The sequence below is a fragment of the Dermacentor albipictus genome, chromosome 1 (genome assembly GCF_038994185.2).
Source record: "Dermacentor albipictus isolate Rhodes 1998 colony chromosome 1, USDA_Dalb.pri_finalv2, whole genome shotgun sequence".
Taxonomy (NCBI): Eukaryota; Metazoa; Arthropoda; class Arachnida; order Ixodida; family Ixodidae; genus Dermacentor; species Dermacentor albipictus.
Window position 1 is genome coordinate 491,899,535 of NC_091821.1, and position 19,209 is coordinate 491,918,743.

The 19,209-nt window shown below is 48.4% G+C and overlaps 1 protein-coding gene across 2 annotated transcripts in view; it reads left to right on the forward strand.

The window, feature by feature from the left end:
• The window catches only part of LOC139054876 (neprilysin-like), a 124,974-nt gene extending 112,710 nt beyond the window's left edge, over positions 1 to 12,264 (forward strand). Inside the window, exon 8 of one of the 2 annotated variants that reach the window (XM_070532557.1) lies at positions 10,034 to 12,264. In XM_070532557.1, the coding sequence (XP_070388658.1) occupies positions 10,034 to 10,360 (327 nt within the window). In that variant the 3' untranslated portion in view covers positions 10,361 to 12,264. The remainder of the gene's footprint in view (positions 1 to 10,033) is intronic. The other variant, XM_070532558.1, reaches the window with a different exon arrangement.
• Positions 12,265 to 19,209: the final 6,945 nt, after the last annotated feature.

Consider the following 19,209-nt stretch of genomic DNA (forward strand, 5'->3'; position numbering starts at 1 on the left):
CTAAACAAGCGCGCTACCCTTGCGCCATCTCGTAACAATGGTCGCCGCAGAGCTCGTCTTGCGCGGCGCTACGCTACGCGCCTCTTCTCACGCTTTCGCTTACACTCTTCCTTCGTTTTCCGCCTCGTGGTTCGGCTGCACCCTCCTCCGTTTTCATTCTCGCCCTCACTGTCTTTCACCACCCGCTCCGCTCTCATTTTTCGCTGTGCTCGCTCGCTTGGTTGCGAAGCGCGGCGCCGACACTCGCAGCAGGAACGGACGCCAAGGAGCGACGCTGTAAATGTTTGTACTTAGCCCAATGGGGAAGACACACGGCTTCGGTGCGTACAATCATAGGTTCCACAGACCAGCGTGGTTCTTGGATTTCTTTTCTTTGTGGATGCATCATGTTTCACATTACGGACAAGCCGATTGATCGACGGACCGATTTCCTGGGTGAGTCGCCAAAGAATGCTACGCATTAAAAAAAAAAGACCCGGCTTGCGCAAGTTCACCATCGATCGCCTTCTTTAGCAAGAAGCAGAGTTTTCTCCTCCTTTAATTTTGCTGGTTTACCCCACTGAAATAACATTCAATGCGAAAGCATTTTATACCGCATGAAGCGAAAAATCCGTCGTCCGTCAGGCGTTAAGAGGAAGCTTTAGCTCGGGCCCAACACCGACGCTGCCTATCCAAATGCATGTAAAAACGCAAAAACGTTTTTCTGGGGTAACCCCTGAACCGATTTTAATGCAATTGGTTGCATTTGAGAAAGAAAGGTAAATTCTCGTGACTGTTGTAAGCGTAAGTTTGATTTAGGGATTGAATTTTGTTAAAAAAGATTTTCAAAAATTCAGAAGTATGAAAAAAATAGAAGCACAAAGTTTACAAACTAATAGCTATGGATCAAGAACAAATATCACGGTATTCTGTAAACGGCATCCATTAGATAAATGAAAGCGGACAAATTCGTTATATCATTTTACATCTTACGTGAATTTGTTACGTTGTTTACGAGGGTTCTGCAAAAGTTGTAATTACATATTGATAAATTTTTTGAGATTCTTGTGTAAGATTTCAAATTTGTCCGCTTTACATGTGCTATGAGATACAGTTCACAGAATTGCGATACCACTTTTTCTTGTTGAGTTACAGAGTTGTTAACTTGATAATTTCGCTTTCTGAAAGTTTGCGATTATTGCCAATTCTTAATAAAAAATTGACGACCTAAATCGAAAATTCGAAACCAACAGTCACTAGATTTTAAGTTTTTTCTTTTAAATGCAACAATCCTTGTCAAATTTGGTGCAGTGGCTGCCGAGAAAAATGAATTCTCCTTTTACATATATTTAGATAGGCGCACACGAGCTAAAGCTTCCTCTTAACATCCGATGGTAGCAAAACCGAGGTGCCCGAGTATGAAGAGAGAGAGAATCAACCTTTGTACTCAGCCCTTAGTAAAGGTTGGTGCGCGCTGGCACCCGATGGGGTGGAACCTTCTTCTCACGTCCCATATGCGTCCAGCAGTTCCTGGCCCCTAGCCGCCAGCGCGAGCTGGGTCGGTAGGTCGGGGCTGGACAACAAGTTCTCCCATGGCTCGGGGGGGTTGAGGTTGGGGAGGGTGTGGGGTAGGGATGGTGGGGGGTTCTTGAGCTTAGTGCACTCTGCAAGGATGTGTGCTAGAGTGCCTTTTGATCGTCTGCAAAACGGGCATGAAGTGTGATGCGCTGTTGGGAACATCTTGTGCAAGAACACGGGATGCGCTAGCGACCCCGCTTGCGTGCATCGCACGATCGTTTGGTGCATTCGACTGAGTTGCGGATGCGCGGATGCGGACGGGGAAGCCTACATCTGCCGCTTCTGTACATTTGGGCTTTGAGCTTTGTACATTTGAGCGGCTCGGGCAGGGTTGCCTCCTCCTCCCAACCACTTTCTCCTTCCCCTAGCTCGGCGACCGACGCCGAGCTTCACAACTTGGTAGCATCTCTCCGGGTCCAAAACGAGATGCTACTTGCCAAAATTGAAGCCTTAGAAGCTAAAACCGCTGCTCCCCCCCAATCTGCCCCCCTAGCAGAAGCCATGGAGAGCGACGCGGCGGCGCCGGTGACGTCGGACGCCTTTGTGGCCAATCTTGAAGCCCGTCTTAACGCCAAATTCGAGACCCTTATCGGGACGGCAATGGAACGCATCATTGCCAAGGTCATGGAGGCCCTTCCTACCATGATTGCCCAACATGTCGCGAATCTCCCCCGCACGACTCGCAGGGCCGGTCCTCTTAAAGATGTATCCGGCCGGCCCTCCAAATCGCGTAGAGCAATTGATCTGGAAGATGATGAGGACAGCTGCCCCCTATCAGGAGCTGAATTTCAGCCCCTGGTTGCTGGCTCCGGGACACCTACCTTCCCTCCTCTAACCTCTAAATCCGAACATGGCGGGACAACCTCGGTGTAGGCGTTCCCCCTTATCTAAATTGGCATATCCTGTCACAGTAACTCAATGGAACTGCCGAGGACTACGGTCTCGTACTAAGCGGGCCAACCTTCGGCTTTTCCTTTCAACTTTTGAGCATATGCCCGCCGTGGTGGCCCTTCAAGAGCCAGGAAGGGGCGCCACCTTAACAAACTATACGACGTTTCAGCAGGACCCCTCGTCTTGTCTATGCGTTCATAAAAATTATACTGCAAATATGGTCGACTTAGACCTCCACCTTGAGTTTTCCCATGTAATGGTGACTCTCCTCCCCCTCCGCAAACAGGACTCACCATTGCACATTCTAAATGTCTACTGCACACCCAAATTGCCGAATGTATCATTCTCCGACGTCTTTAGCCGTGCGCTAAGAGTTGCGGGTCGGGACCCCCTCTTGATTGTTGGCGATTTCAACGCCCCCAGTCGAGTCTGGGGATAACAGCGTGAAGAGAAACGGGGACGCAAGTTGGTGGAGCTTGCGTCAACGTTGGGCCTCACTCTTCACACAGACCCCGTCCACCCAACCCGTATAGGCAATTCTGTGACACGGGATACATGTCCGGATTTGACCTTTACCCGCAACATTCAGTATGCAGACTGGGTCAACACAGAGGCAACCCTCGGTAGCGACCACTGCATCCTAAACACTACAATTCGGACCAAGCCATTAGCAAAACCCACAACACAGGCCCGACTCCCAGATTGGTCCAAGTTTAGGCAAAATTACAACACAGCGACATCTATACTCGAGCAAGGCTACCAGACATGGTCCCAACAATTGGTTTCTAGCCTTCGCTCCACCGAAACCAAAATTCAGCTTTCCGAGGCGGTATCGGACGTGGATAACCACCTCCTCCACCTCTGGGAAGCGCGGCATTGCCTCGTCCGCCGGTGGCGCCGACAAAAGCATAACCGCAAACTTAAGGCTCGAATTGCCGAGCTCACCCAGCAGGCGGCCGAGTATGCGGCCCAGCTCGCAGACGCCAACTGGGCGGATCGTTGCAACACGGCGGCGCGGCAGATGTCCAGCAGGAATACCTGGCGGCTCTTCCGCGCCCTTATCGACCCAACGCAGACACGCACAGAAACTCATAAACATCTACAACGTGCCATACACAGTTTTCACGGCAACACAACTCAGCTAGCGCACAAGTTACGGGACCAATACTTGTGCACTACCCAGGACCCCTGCGGATCGGCGTACTCTTATGCAGGTTCGGAGAACGCTGAGCTGGATCAGCCGTTCCAGCTCCACGATTTGCGGGCAGCCCTGGCGAAAATGAAACGTGGCACAGCCCCGGGTCGGGACAAAATTACAGTCAAATTACTCGCTAACTTACCCGACCCGGCCTACCAGTCCTTATTGGATTACATCAATTCAATCTGGCTCGGGGACGCGCCACTCCCCAACGATTGGAAAACCGCTCTGGTCACTTTCATTCCCAAACCTGGCAAGGCCATCAACACGGACAACCTTCGCCCCATCTCTCTCACCTCGTGTGTGGGCAAACTAATGGAGACGATGGTGCGTGACAGGTTGTCCGAGTTCATGGAAAATCAACACATCTTCGCAGACACCATGTTCGGATTTAGCCCGCACAGGTCCGCACAGGATGTTCTGCTACAACTCAATCGGGACATCCTTGACCCGGTCGAATGCCCCCACAACGATAAGGTCGTACTCGCCTTAGACTTGAAGGGGGCCTTCGACAACGTTACTCACGAGGTAATACTCACCCATCTTTCACAAACCGGCTGCGGACGCAACGCGTTCAGATACATTCGGCAATTTTTGACAGATCGTGACTCCTACATTAAAATCCAGGACACTGAACACGGTCCCTTTCGACTTGGAACCAGAGGAACACCACAGGGTGCAGTGCTGTCTCCTCTCCTATTCAATCTGGCTATGATGCACCTGCCGGCCCAATTGGGTGCTGTCGCTGGTGTGCAGCATGCGCTGTATGCCGACGACATCACCCTATGGGCCACGCAGGGCTCACTCGGAGACATTGAGGCCAACCTGCAACAAGCGGCGACCATAGTGGACCGTTATGCTCGCCACTGTGGCCTTCAATGCTCCCCTCAAAAGTCTGAATTTGTACACATACGCCCCTCACCAAAGTGTACAGCCAAAATTGAGCTCTTTCTGGAGACAGGACCAATTCCTGAACACACAGAAGTCCGGGTACTGGGGCTTTTCATTGATCAACATAGACGGTCGAACACTACCCTGGCCCAGCTCCGTAAGGTGGGGGACCAGGTGGGCCGCATGGTCCGCCGGGTTTCCAACAAACGCGGGGGGTTGCGGTGCAAAGACGCCTTGCGGCTGGCGCATGCATTCGTGACCAGTCGAATCTTATATTCGACTCCTTACCTCCACCTTCGGAAACATGACGAGGATGCACTCGAAGTCATCCTCCGCAAAATTATTAAGAGAGCCCTCGATCTCCCCGTGAACACCTCCAACCAGCGACTCCTGGGTCTAGGCATGGTGAACACGTTCCGGGAGCTCCGAGAGGCTCACTTAACTAACCAATACACACGCCTCTCTAAGACACTGTCGGGTCGCCGCCTCCTTGCCCGCCTACACATCTAACACACCACCCTTATGGAAGAGCGAGTACGACTCCCTTTCGAGTGGAGATGCGCCCTCCACGTACGCCCTCTTCCTAACAACATGACACGTGAGGACCATAATGGTCGGCGCCTGGCGCGGGCGGAAGCCCTGGGCCGTCATTATGGGTCGAAACCCGGCATTTATTACGTGGACGCCTCCGGCCCCCACCATGGGGGATGGTACACGGCCGCAGTCGTCCACCAGTCCAAAACAGTTAACGGGCTTACATTTCGCGCCTGCGACATAACTCATGCGGAGGAGGTCGCCATTTCACTGGCAGCTACCCACCCTGATTCCAAAACAATTATCTCCGACTCGCGAGGGGCCTGTCGGAACGTCGAGCAAGGCTGGGCTCCATACTTAGCCTACCGACTACTTCAAAGTTGCACCTACACCGGGGACCCCGCTCACCGGAACATAGTATGGGCTCCTGCTCATATGGGTCTCGAGGGGAATGAGGCAGCCGATGCCGCCGCCCGCGCGCTCTCTCTCCGGGCTTCCTTTCTCGACCCCCTAGATCAGGATCTTGAATTCAATCCTGCGTATTCTTTTAAAGACATTGTCCTGCATTATAAATCTGGCCATAGCCTTTACCCTCGCCCGAGTAAAGGTCTATCAAAGACGGAGGAGCGGCTTCTACTCCGTCTCTATACGAACACTCTGCTGTGCCCGGCAGCACTCAAACATTTCGATCGTTCTTTCACGGGCAGTTGTCCGCACTGTGCGGAGAAGTCTTCGGACATCTACCACATGGTGTGGGCCTGCCCATCTAACCCAGCTATTGCCCCTCACCCCAACCCCACTCGGGAGGACTGGGAGGCGACCCTGCTCGGCTGCTATGACCTGCAGACCCAAAGGGCCTTGGTCGAGCGCGCCCGGGCAGCGGCGGACGCCACTGGGGTCCCGTACTAGGGATTCCACCCAGTATTTTAAGGGCTGGGCCCTTAATGACCGGCCCATGTGCGTGCCTCCGTGTGCTTCTCGTCTGAGAGCAATAAAAGTTTTTCACCACCACCACCGTCCCGGTGATTTGCATTTGGTGAGGATCGTTAGTGCCGCAGGAGAGAAGTTCCCCTTGCGGTAGCTTGCGTAGGTGGTCTGGGAGTCTGTGATGATGGTCCTCACTCTTGGTTGTGCGAGTACGAGGGCCACAACCACTTCTTCTGCATCCGCTGTATTCGTCGTCTGTACCGACGCGCCTGTGAAAAGTTTATCGATGGTGGTGACCACCGCCGTTGCTCTGGTTCCGTGCTTGGGAAGCGAGGCGTCCGTGTAGAGATCCTCGGGGTCCTCTTCCAGCTGTCGAGCCAGTGCCTTGGCCCGCGCAGAGCGTCTCTCGTTGTTCCTCCCCGGCTGCATGTTCCGGGGGAGGGGCTTGGTCTTAACACGTCTCTCCATGTTGTGGGGAGCGGCTCCGTTGTCGGTTGCTGTTCAATTTGCCATCCTATCTTGCGTAGGACGCCCCGACCATGCTCTGTCCGGCTCAGCCTTACTCTCTAGTGGGATAGGTGTGCTTCCACCAGCTCTTCCACCGTGTTGTGGGCACCCATTTCCAGCAGCTCATGCGTTGACGAGTAGACTGGGATGCCCATGGCGAGTTTGACTGCTTTCCGTATCGTCGTGTTCAGCGTCTCGTGGTTCACCTTCGCAAGCTAGAGGTACGGGTCGGAGTACGTTATGCGTGACACGACGAATGCCTGCACCAGGCGCAGCGTGTCTTCTTCCTTGATTCCTCTGTTCCGGTTAGTGACTCTCCGGACCATGCTCAGGACCTGCTCTGATGTGGTCGTGATTTTGTTGACGGCTGCATGCGCCTTGCCATCGCTCCGCAACAGCAAGCCCACTATCCGTATCTGCTGCGTTGGCTTGAGTATGAAGTCATGTTCCCGGCGCTGGACCTGCTGCGGCCCGCACTGAATTGGGCTTTGCCCAATTCGAAAACTGGGTTTACCAGTGTTCAAAAGCTACTTGGCCCACTCCCAAAATTGCCGTGAATCATCCCAGAAAACTTGAATGACCTACCCCCAAAATTGGCTTTGCCAATTCGAGCACATACCTAATTAAAGGTATCGCCCAGAAGAGGCGGTTAAAAAAGAAACTTGAGTAGTTCAAGACCGCTCAAAGAGCTATGGAACGGAAAACGTTAGGGGTAAAGCAAGGAGATAGGAAGAGGGCGGTGTGGGCCGCAGAAGAGATGGGAATAGCCGATTTTCTAGTTGACATTCAGAGAAAACAATGGAGCCGCGCAGACCCTCTAATGCCTAGGGTAGATAACCGGTTTACCATTAGAGTTGCCGAATTGATGCCAAGATAATGCAAGCGCAGTCGAGGAAGGCAGAAAACTAGGTGGGGCCATTAAATTTGGAAACTTGTAGGCGCAAGTTGGAATCAGCTAGCGAAAGACGGGGGTAATTGGAGATCGCAGGGAGAGGCATTTGTCCTGCAGTATATTTTAATGTGGGCTGCTGGATAATGATGGTGGTACATCTACAGCCTTCTGTGAAATATGTATGGGCTACTCCGCACCTATATGAGATATGCTGTTCGGTTGTGTAGTTAGGTTCCAGTGTCACTCCTGATAGTCCAGGTATCTGGATGGCTCGCACAATAACTATTTTCATTCCAGATGGTGTTTCGACTTACGGCATACCATAGAGGCTCCGTAAAACAACCTGTTGTCGCCCAGCTAGTCACAGGCAACAAAACACGCATACATTTTGGCGAAAAATTGGAAGCCGCTTAAGCTTTGCCTTCAAGAGTGGAACGCGACAGCCTTCCCATCGACCCGCCAAAGGGTGTAAGACAATGCGCTATAGCACAGCGACCACTTACGAGGCGCCCCGCATCGGACTTTTCGCCCACCTACCACGCGGTGAGCGTCGAGCAACGCAGCGTTCGGCGCGGCAACGAAACGTGCGCCTGAGCAAGTGGAACGAGCCAAAGAACTCGGTGTCTCGGAGGGTGAAATGATCTACGCGAGCCAAACGTCATGATCGGCACGAACAGCCGGGCCGCGACGCGCCGCGACTCGCAGCGCCGTACATTGCGAGGAGGGGGTCTTCTGTGTTTGCCGCAAAATGGCTCTGCGTGTGCGGCAAGCGCAGAAGAAATGTAGCGGAAACGTACCTCGCTACGCGTTTAACTGCGACTTCTGTAATTTACATGCTCATATTTACCGATATACACCGCAGTATAACTACTTTACTGATATGCCGGTGGCTGTTCCGTATTTCCATTCTGTTTTATTCAAGTGCTATTACACTAAGCCACGTGACGCTGCTAACGTAACGTTTCTTTAGCTTCATATACATTTGTCATGCGTAATGTTCTACAATGGCGTTAAATTTTATGAGGGCGAAATATGAAAGGCTATCCAGAATTGATAACTGTCAAGTTCATGAACTTGCATAATGTGGAAAATTTTTGATCTCGGTTTATTCAGCGCTGCTGTATATTGGAAAAATTGGAGGTAGTTTACTGGTATGCCTACCAAATAAGAGAAAGAAATTAGGGAATATGAAGAATTTTAAACACATTTTACTGTTGGAAAGACTTGTGCGACTATTAAGAGAAAAACTACGTTAGTGTGAGTGACTGTTTAGCTTGAAAATAATGTTTCAGCCTGGTAGCAATATCGTCATATAAATATTGAAAGCCTGACGATGTTGCTTTAAGAGCGTTATATAGGTTGGATAACCGTTCGACCGTTAGGTTTACAGAATGGTTACCAAGTGAAAAGAAGCGTCGGTCGAGGACGGCCGAAAACTGGGTGCACGGGCAATGAAATTAGGAAATTCGCGGGCGCTAGTTGGAATCGGTTGGCGCAGGACCGGGGTAATTGGAGATTGCAGGGGAGGCTTTCGTCCTGCAGTAGACATAAAATAGGCTGATGATGGTGATGATGATGATGAACAGCGTTATATGTGTTTAGCTTCATTATAGTGCGGCACTGCTACTCAATCCGCTTTTTAAAAAATTAAAAGCTTTGGATTTCATTCATTAACTTTAATTGCCAAGTTTCAAAGCGATAGGAGCCCAACTTGCATATGTCTCTGCCCATATGAGTTAAATATTTGCGGGCCCGCTGTCCGGACAAATTACGCACCTTGGCTAAAAGAAAACGCTCGCTTTGAACACGTTGCACATCCAAAACTTATTGCAACATAATTGAGAACGAAACCAAATAAAACAAATGAACAATGACTCAGGTATATCACCATTGTCAATGAAAAAATAGCCGCTTTCAATTTGGCGGTACCCATTTTCATAAAAAACAAAACTACGAATGACTGAAAGTCTGAAACCCAGTGAATGTCTTGAGAGGCGTGTACTGTATTATTCCTGGTAATGTTTTAGTGCAGCAATATCTTTCGTTGGAAAATTTCGGCAACAAACTGTTTCCATTGCAAGCCTGCAGCTCTTTGTTGTAGCTGAAAAAATATACTTACCGTGGGTTACATTTTTCTTTGTCACAAATGTTGTTGTAAATATTGTTCTTTTTGGCGCTGCTACCAAATAACTTGCATGGCGTGCTACTGATTCATCTACTAACTGTTACAAAACAGCACAGTCTACTTTTTGCAAATGTTTGGAGCTTGAAAAAACATGGGCGGAAACGTTGTTTAATCCAAGAACCCTTTCCTAAATTGCCCTCACACATTCCTAGCCAAGAGCAACAACTTAGTCTTTCTATATGAAGCCCTGCTTTTTGTGACAGTGAGAACATGTGAGTGTAGCATGCAGTCCTGGTTTTAATGTTCATAGAAACCAATTGCTGTTAATCCCGACGAATTAAATAATTGTTTTACGTTGGCGCATTTGCGGGTTACGACAACCTGATACTTCTGTGGTTATTTATTTGGTCATGCTACCGCATAGAGGTTTGTAACACGTTCGAGCACATGCTTTAGTTACGGCAAAGCAGCGACGCATCACAGTCATAAATATATTATTGATTCAATGCAGCATGCACCTTTCAGTCGGCATTTGTGGACACGAGAGGCCCCGAAGGTCTCCCTGATAAACCACATCGCCACGTGGCTGTCGTACAAGGCCTATCAAAGCAGCGCTGCATCGGCGAAGCACAGGTGGACACCCATGGGTCTGCAATTGACTTCGGAGCAACTTTTCTTTGTGTCTCACTGTGTGCCTTGGTGTTCGGACAAAAAGGAAGACCTCGCGGCGCGCCAGCGGTGCGTACAGCCTCTGCTGAACATGCCAGAGTTTGCCGAGGCCTTCAGATGCGGTTCCAACGACAGGATGTTCAGCAGCTCTAAGTGTCCGTTTCTCTAGCGGCTCTCTGGACAAGCTGCGCCAATGGCGATCACTGGCGCATCGCACTTCCAATTTATACTAGAGGCACCATCGCCATCGGCCTTATAGAGGCACTGCGGCAGAGACTTCTGGTCGTTTCGAAGATGTAAATATATTTCAGAGCTGGTATGATCTAGAATTTTTGCACTACGTTATCATATTACCTTACAAAATTATGTTGCCTTTGCGCCAGCTGTACAACAGCTATGCTAATGCTACGCAGTTGTTCTAGCGTGTCGTGGAACATTTGTTTACTCTTACAAACAATCATTCCTGCTCATTTCACCAACATGGTAGTAGTAAATACATCATATTTATTTACCCAATGAACATATTTAGAACTATGGCACCCAATAAAACTTGTTTCCCAACAAGATAAGCATTAGCCTTTTCTTAGTCTTATGCTACAAAAAAGTATTTGTTCTCGCACCAATAATTACAATACGAAGGATTACTGCATGGAGCCAACAATAACCTCTAGCTGACCACGAGTGCCCTGTCACTATTAACAATTTTTTTTTCATCAGTATTTACGACGGAGGATCAGTCCACTGTACCCGATCCCGACCACCCTTACATGGAACCTATTAACATCACCGTCGAATGTAGTTCTCGTCTAATTGCGAACCTTAAATTATCTACATCTGCCGGTATTGATGACATTAGCTCCAAAATACTAAAAATCGCTGTCTCCGTTTCCAGACAAATATTATTTCACATATTCCGACAATCATTATCATCCGGACGCCTCCCTTCTGATTGGAAAATTTCTAAGGTAGTGTCTGAATTTAAGGCGGGAGATAGAAATTTGCCTGCTAACTACCGTCCTATCTCCTTAACTTGCATTTCTTGTAAATTACATGAACATATCATCGCTTCTCATGTCTACAGCCACCTTGAGTCCATTAATTTTTTTTTTTCGCTAACCAACATGGCTTCAGGAAAGGGTTTTCATGCGATTCACAGCTATTTGAACTTACAGCCGACCTACATTTTAGCATGAATAACAACAAATAATCCGATTGTATTTTTCTTGATTACTCAAAAGCCTTTGACGATAACGCTCATTGCGGTCTAATCTCGAAATAATTTTCACTCCGGCTAGATTCGGTAACTCTTTCTTGGCTACGGAATTTTTTGTCACTTCGCCAGCAGTTCACAGTTGTTAGCAGTTCGTATTCACTTCCTTGCTATGTCAGTTCCGGTGTTCCACAAGGCAGCGTTTTAGGAGCCTTACTATTTCTAATATACATCAACGACCTGCCTACTAACATATCTTCTTCCATCCGTCTTTTTGCTGAGGATTGCAGAATTTACCGTACCATTAAAAAAATCGACGACAACATCGCACTTCAATATGACCTCAAAGATGTTTCTGATTGGTGTAGTACTTGGCAAATGCATCTTAACGAATCTAAATATAGCGTTATCACTTTTCGCCTTAAGCATGTCAATTCTAATTTCACCTACTTCCTTAACTACTCTCAGGTCTCGGAATCATCTTGATATAAATATCTCTGAGTTCAGCTTGCTTCTAAGCTCACGAACTTTGGGGTATTTACGAAGAAACCTAAAACACGCCCCAACCAGCATCCGGAAGCTTGCATATGCAACATTTGTCCGGCCTCAACTAGAATTTGCAAGCCCTGTGTGGTCGCCTCATCAAATATATCTAATCAATATGCTCCAAGCCCTACAAAACAGAGCAGCACGTTTTATTTCTTGCGATTATAACTATTCTCATAGCGTAACTGAGAATAAATAAAATCATTACATCATGTCATTTGAAACTCGCCATTGCATCGCACTTCTCTGTTTGTTCCACAAATACGTTCATGGAAATAGGCTGTCTCCGCTACCCCTCGAAAGGCCTTTGCGCATGTCAAAACGCCTCCATAATTTCAGTTACGCGCACATCTGCGGTCACATTAACGTTCAGCAGCTCTGCGCTTCCCCGTGCCATTTCTCTGTGGAACGATTTGTCCGATACTATCGCTTCCTTAACAAACCATGATTCCTTCCGTAACCAAGTTAGCAGTCATCTTTCATGAACACCCTTTTAATCTCTTCACCGACCTATTGTTTTCATTGTTAGTTCTCAGTTGCATTCTGGTTTGTAATGCGCATCAGTTACATTTTGAAAGTATGCTCTTGAAGTATGCTTGAAGTATGAAAGTATGAAAGTATGTATCTCTTGTGTTTGAATGCTTTGTATTAGGAATGTATAAGTGCCCCTTGCAACATATGTTTGCTAGCTCTTATAGTACTGTTTCCGTTTATACCCCCCCTTACATCATGCTTCTACGGGGGGTAAGGTCTTTTGTAAATAAAAAAAAATAAAAATGGATACATTTCTTTAGCATTCCAATCTATGTTTTGTTACTGATCCTACGGAATGTTGCATATTGCTTACTATGTCTTGCTGGTTCTGCACATCCGCATGCCTTCACCATCTCTAAAATATATTTAAATGAGCTTCTTCCTCAGTGTGCCTTCATGCCAATCCACTGAATTCTCAAAACGGCTGAATAGAGAACAAGAAAACGGCTGAATAGAGAACAAGAAGCATTGTTTATCGACCTCTTATCGCAAGTTAAAAAAATATAATCTGGCTAATTGTAATCCACGGCCTGCTACTACAGTCTTTTTCCTAGCCACCGTTTCTCTCTTTTGATTCGTGGGAAATACTCTTCGTTTTTCTTGTCAGCATCGTATTTGTAAGGTACATTACACACTGTATAATTTTTCATACTGTTACATGAATGTAAATGTACGTCACTGCCGGTATTCCAAAAGACATATTTGGGCAATAATTTACAGCTACAGGTTATTTCGGTGAAGGAAGGCATTGGGAAAACTAAAATTATTTACTGTGCTTCGCTTTGTGGTGGAGCTACAAAATTCCACTTGGAAACCATCTGATTGGCTAAAAAAAATCGTAAACTACACACGTAAGCAGCAAATAAAACACTCCTTCTGACAGGCGACAGGGCAAAATATCCAGCTTTGACCATGTTCCTGCAGGGACACTATATTTTTCAAGGATATCCATCAAGGAACCTTTTACATATGTATTCATGTATCGCTCTTCCCAGCTCCATTTCTACCTTTCAAGGAACCCGCAGAAGCTCTTTATGATAAGTACATTAGTTCTTCTACATACCATCTAAACAACTGCTATGGCAATGGTACGGAGAAACCCTCAGAGCCACAAGATAGCTTTTTCTGGACAATGTGCCATATGCACACAGTACGTACGTGGCTCAAAGGCCGTGGTACCAAGGACGGTCTCGGTTAGATGCATTTTCGTTGCCTGATATTGAGCTGTATAGCGCGTATTAGGAGCGGGCCGCGCTTGGCAGCCGCGGCCTACTCCTTTCGGTCGTATTCGCCCGCCGTCGCGGCACATATTTTCACTGCTGCTGCCCCCGACGCTCCAGACCTCTTCGTTAGTGTACCACAGCGACCACAGAGTTATTGTCACTGTGGCAATGAATTTAACTAAAAAAAACGATACAAACCTCGAATTTACGTGTACGTGCCTTTATTCAATCAGTACAGTGTCACGTAGCAGTGACGGTAAAGAACACTGTAGTAATACTTGGAATGACGAAACTAACTTTTACTGGGCGATCCTGTGCTCACAAAAACAGCCCACATTTAAAGTAGAACCGTAGCGGCGAACACAGTCGGCGATCGTCTAAATCTGATCTGCCGGCCAAGCGCGTCGGCTTCTATACACGAGCCATCGAACATTCAGAGTAATTGCTGGCGCCCGCGTGTCTTCCAGAAATTTCTACACCACTCACCTCGCGCACACATGCAATCAGATTACACAGGGTTCGCTGACAAGAGACAGTGCATATAGACCAGAACACGCTAGTCTCGAACCCAGACTAATCGAACGCATACTCTCGCACCCGGGTTGCCCGGTCGACCGGCGCTATTTTGTACTGGGCTGCCAAAGTGCGATCGCCGGCGACCAGTAGACTTGGCAAGCGCCAGCTCTAGGGCTCCAAAGTGCGGAAATGTGCCCGTTCACACGGATCCAAAGTAGAAGAAGTCATCTGGGCATCATTGCGTCGTGTTTGGATACCAAAACAACCAGCGGAAATGGAGCAGGTTTCTTAGCGCTGTTTGCGAAGAGCACAACACACGTAGGGAATCGTGCCGGTGCGGTGTTTTCAGCCTGCGCCGATTTCCATCCGCAACGAAGAATGCCAAGCTGCGCCACCGGTGGATAGCTGCAGTGAATAGGAAGAACTACCAACCCAGTGAAAATGCACGAGTGAGTATTCGATCTATGTATATTTTGGTGCCACGTTCAACTTCGCGCCCTACGAAGGTAATACGTGTAACACGCAGGTTTGCTCCGAGCACTTTCTGGGCAACAAGCCTACAGAGCAGAATCCCGCGCCGGTGCTTCGCCTTGGCTATAACAAAAAGGCAAGCCTTTTCGTGTTTTCATTCAGGCAGAGCTCCCGACGGTTAAGCGGAACAGTTGAGTTTGCGGTTAGCGATACTTGCAGCTGGTGCACGGAATGACCATTAAGCGTGAACGACAAGTTGTAGGCCTTGCTGGTGAGCGTTATTGCTAATGAAAGTAAACCGAAGTCTGCTCGTCACGTAGCATGCGTCCACAAAAACGTAAACGACGACTACTCGTCGCCGAAGGTGTTCTTGCAGCGCACCTACCTTTACGAGCTGGTGTTGCAGGTGTCATTCGTAACGAATTCATTTGAGCTGTTATGCGGGGCAAAGCGCAAAATATTTCCGTTCATATGGCGAGGAAAATAAGGTGCTTAATTATTCTTGTATTTTGTAACAAAATTTTGATCGTTCTCACTAGTTTTTTTTACTGTTTTCTTTTCTAAGGGAGCGCCAACAATCCGATGGCCTCGCACAAGCGAAACAGGTCTGGCACCAGGTAGCTGCAGTTGGTGGGGCTAATTTCTTGGAATGCAGGTGCGGTTGTTGTCTTGTACCAAAGGGGTCCTGATGATGCAGCTTTAAGTAGGGATGGTAATTTTACGTGCCCTGTCATGGTTTGTGCAACTGTACAACACCTGCATCTGTCATGCTCGCCCTGTTATACGGGCTATGACTGCACATGTAGTTGAACATTATAACTACTGTAGTACCTCATTTTCCAATGAGTGCAGGTTTAGCATCATATGCTGCTTGTTCGAGTGCTGTAGGCTTTTGTTCTGAAAGTTGTACTCTTAAGTGGTTGCACGATAGAATTGGCCTGGTGTATTTTCTATTTCATTTTGAGAGGACTTTATGGGTGCGATCTTGTACGCGTTCCAAACTCGAACGGAGGCGGTCCGTTCTTTCCGTCGCGAAATTGGCGGTCCGTTCCGTTGCGTTCGTCCGATAGCAGACAACACGGAATGATTGACAGCAGATATCACTTCACAATTGACGTCATGGCGTTCTTCACCGTTCAAACTGACCAACCGTGTGCGGCTCGGTGGAACGGACCACCTCCGTTCTATTTTGGAACGCGTACAAGATCGCACCCTATATCTTCGCAAAAGTGATGGCATGGGAAAGAACTACAGCCCTTCTTACTATAACATCTATTTTGTTTTCAGTGTGCAGGTGGTGAAGGGCAGGCGTCTGCTAACCAGGCAGTCAAACGACCTCGCCAGTTGGTTGCCAAACGCGGCCAACCCAGTAGAGACCATGACAAACAAGACCAAACTGAAAGTGCAGATGACAGTGTTCTGCGTGCTTTAATAATATATGGCACCAACACAGTGCTGTAAATTCCTTCACAGGTTACGTGCCAAAAAGCTCACACGTGTTCTAGCATATAGCGCGCGGTTTGTACAAACGTAATAGCGTACCTACCCGATGTATTCGCTTCTGCAGTCTGCACAGCACTCAGTGTGTCCAATGTGGACTTGCACGAGGTCTTGAAGTTTGATTGAATCCAGACAGCGAAAATGACAGGTTAGAAAAAACGTGAAGCACGCCTTCCGCCCAGCTAAAAAGCCCAAGTTTCGCTTTCGCGCCGGGTCGCATCTCCCGGCGTGGCAGCCCAGGCCTGCTACTTCGCGGCGCTTGGGATAGATGGCGCGACCGGCGCTCATCAACATGGCGGCGCCCTTTGAATTCACGGTGTTCTGGTGTATAGAATCATCGACAACACTCCAGAAATTTCCGATACATTCAGGCGCGTCCCGCGCTGAGCGATAACATATTTTAGACAGCGTAAAGCACTCGACCGAAATATCTAAACAAGGAGACGTGTCGATGCTCCCCTCTCAAAACGCATCGTCCCGATGCTATAAACATAACAGGGGAATGAAACACAAAAGGACGCCTATCAAAGGAACCAAGTGCAAATTTACACAGTCCAAAAAAATAAAGTAGTCCGGAGGTCAACTACGCAAAGTCGTAAAGTTCATTAGCGCTGGTAGAACGGTTTAATTCGCACTGGGCTATTTCAGGTCATGAGCAGCACCACTGTGATAGTGAAATGCCATCGACTACGACCTCATATTCGAGTGCGCCAATGCGTCGGATGATCTTGTACGGGTCCGAAATAGCAGCGTAAAAGCTTCTCACTATGTCCTCGTTGGCATATTGGGGTCCAAACCCAAACATGGTCACGGGGCTGGTGGTCGACGTAGCGTCGTCGAAGGTTGCAGTGTGGGCTGTCAGTCCTCTGCTGGTTCTTGATACCTAAGCGGGCGAGCTGTTGGACTTCCTCAGCGTACTGGAGATAGGTGGTGACGTCAAGATTCTCTTCGCCGGAGCCGTGCGGCAGCGTGGCGTCGAGAGTCGTTGTCATGTGCTTGCCGCAAACCAGCTTGAACGGTGTGATCTGTGTTCTTTCTTACACAGCCGTGTTGTAAGTGAACGTTACGTATGGCAGGACGGCATCCCAGGTCTTGTGTTCGACGTCGACGTACATTGCTAGCATATCAGCGAGCGTCTTATTAAGGCGCTCCGTAAAACCATTCGTCTGCTGGTGGTGGGCAGTTGTCTTCCTGTAGCTTGTCTGACTATATTACAGAATGCCTTGGGTGAGCTCCGCTGCAAAGGCCGTTCATTTGTCGGTGACGAGCACTGCTGGGGCGCCATGTTGCAGCAGAATGTTCTCGACGAAGAATTTCGCCGCTTCAGCTGGGCGACCTTTCGACACAGCTTTCGTTTCAGCGAAGTGGGTGAGGTAGTTCGTCGCCACGATGATCCACTTATTTCCGGATGTTCTACGTCGGGAAGGGTCCCAACAAATCCATCCTGGTCTGCTGAAAAGGTAGGTAAGAAGGCTTGATCGGCTGTAGTAATCCCGCTGGCGTTGTCGCTAGTGCCTCGCGTCGCTGACAATCTCGGCATGGCTCGACGGAACAAGCGACGTCGGTGGTCAGGCGCGGCCAGTAATACGTTTCCTGTATCCTTAATAGCGTCCGCGAGAATCCGAGATGTCCAGCGGTCGGATAGTCATGTAAGGCGTGCAGTCATGTAAGGCGTGCTTCTGTACGCAGCGCTGAAGGAACAACAAGAAGGTAGTTGGCGCGGACTGGTGAGAAGTTTTTACGAGTAGTTTGTTTTCAAGCGAGAACGAAGGCAATCCTCGCTTATATGCCCTGGGGACAACGTCGGTGTACCCTTCGAAATACACGACGAGGTTTTTTAGTTCCGATTCTGCCCGTTTCTGCTCAGCGAAGTGTTCTGCGCTTATTATACCAACGAATTCCTCGTCATCGTGCGGCGGTGGGTCAAAGGAGAGGCGCGATAGGCAATCGGCATCAAATTGTTTTTGTCCGCCCTTGTAGGTAACAGTGCTGTCATATTCTTGCAGTCTGACACTCCACCGCGCCAGCGTCCTGAAGGGCACCTTAAATTCACTAGCCAACATAACTCGTGATTGTCGTTGACGACTTCGAATGACCTGCCAAATAAGTAAGGGCCAAATTTCGCTGACGTCCAAATGGTGGCGAGGCATTCCTTTTTTTTTTTTGCATTCCACCTGTGACCGCGACGGCTAGCGTAAGCTATCACCCGTTAAAGTCCGTCTTTCCTCTGGACTAGAAGGGCACCGAGGCCTAGGCTACTGCGTGGATTTCTGTATCGGCATCCTCGTCGAAGTGCGCAAGCACCGTTTGCGACTGCATGCGTCATTTGAGTTCTTGAAATGCGTCGGCATGCGGCGTTTCTCACTTCAATTGCAAACTTGAACGTCGCAAAGTAATCGCTGGTGCCCGCTTGTCTTCCAGAAAGTTCTACTTCATTCGCGTCACCCATACATGTAGTCAGATTAAGCAAGTTTCGGTGACGACCGACAGCGGATGAACCGTCGATAATATTCTAAAAACTTCAGGTGCATGCAGGTGTGTCCCGCGTTGAGCGATAACATTTGCTTGACGTTGAAAAGCGCTTACCGAAAAAAGACGAACAAGTCCACGCGTCAATAGCAATAACTATACAAATCAATATAGTTATCACAATAATCATCTCAAAACAGCTTCGTTGGTTATCCTACTTCGCACAGTGGAGGGGCACTAAGTTTGGTTTTAAACAAACAAGTGCAATGATAATACACGTACTCACGATTATGTCTGCGAAGTAGTGAAGCACTGAGCACCATTCCTATCGAAGAGGCCCACTCACAGTCAAAGTCCGTCACTCGCAACTTTCCTTGTCGCAGTTCGCGTTTCGTTACTCACCCAAGACAAATAATTCAACGCGGATAGCGTAAGGCCACAAAAGAAATAATAATAATAAACAGGACCGGAAGAGATAAGACAAAAATGCAGCAAAGCCAACCTCTTTTTAGCGTCTCTATATAGCGCAGCTTCCCTTAAGGCATGAAG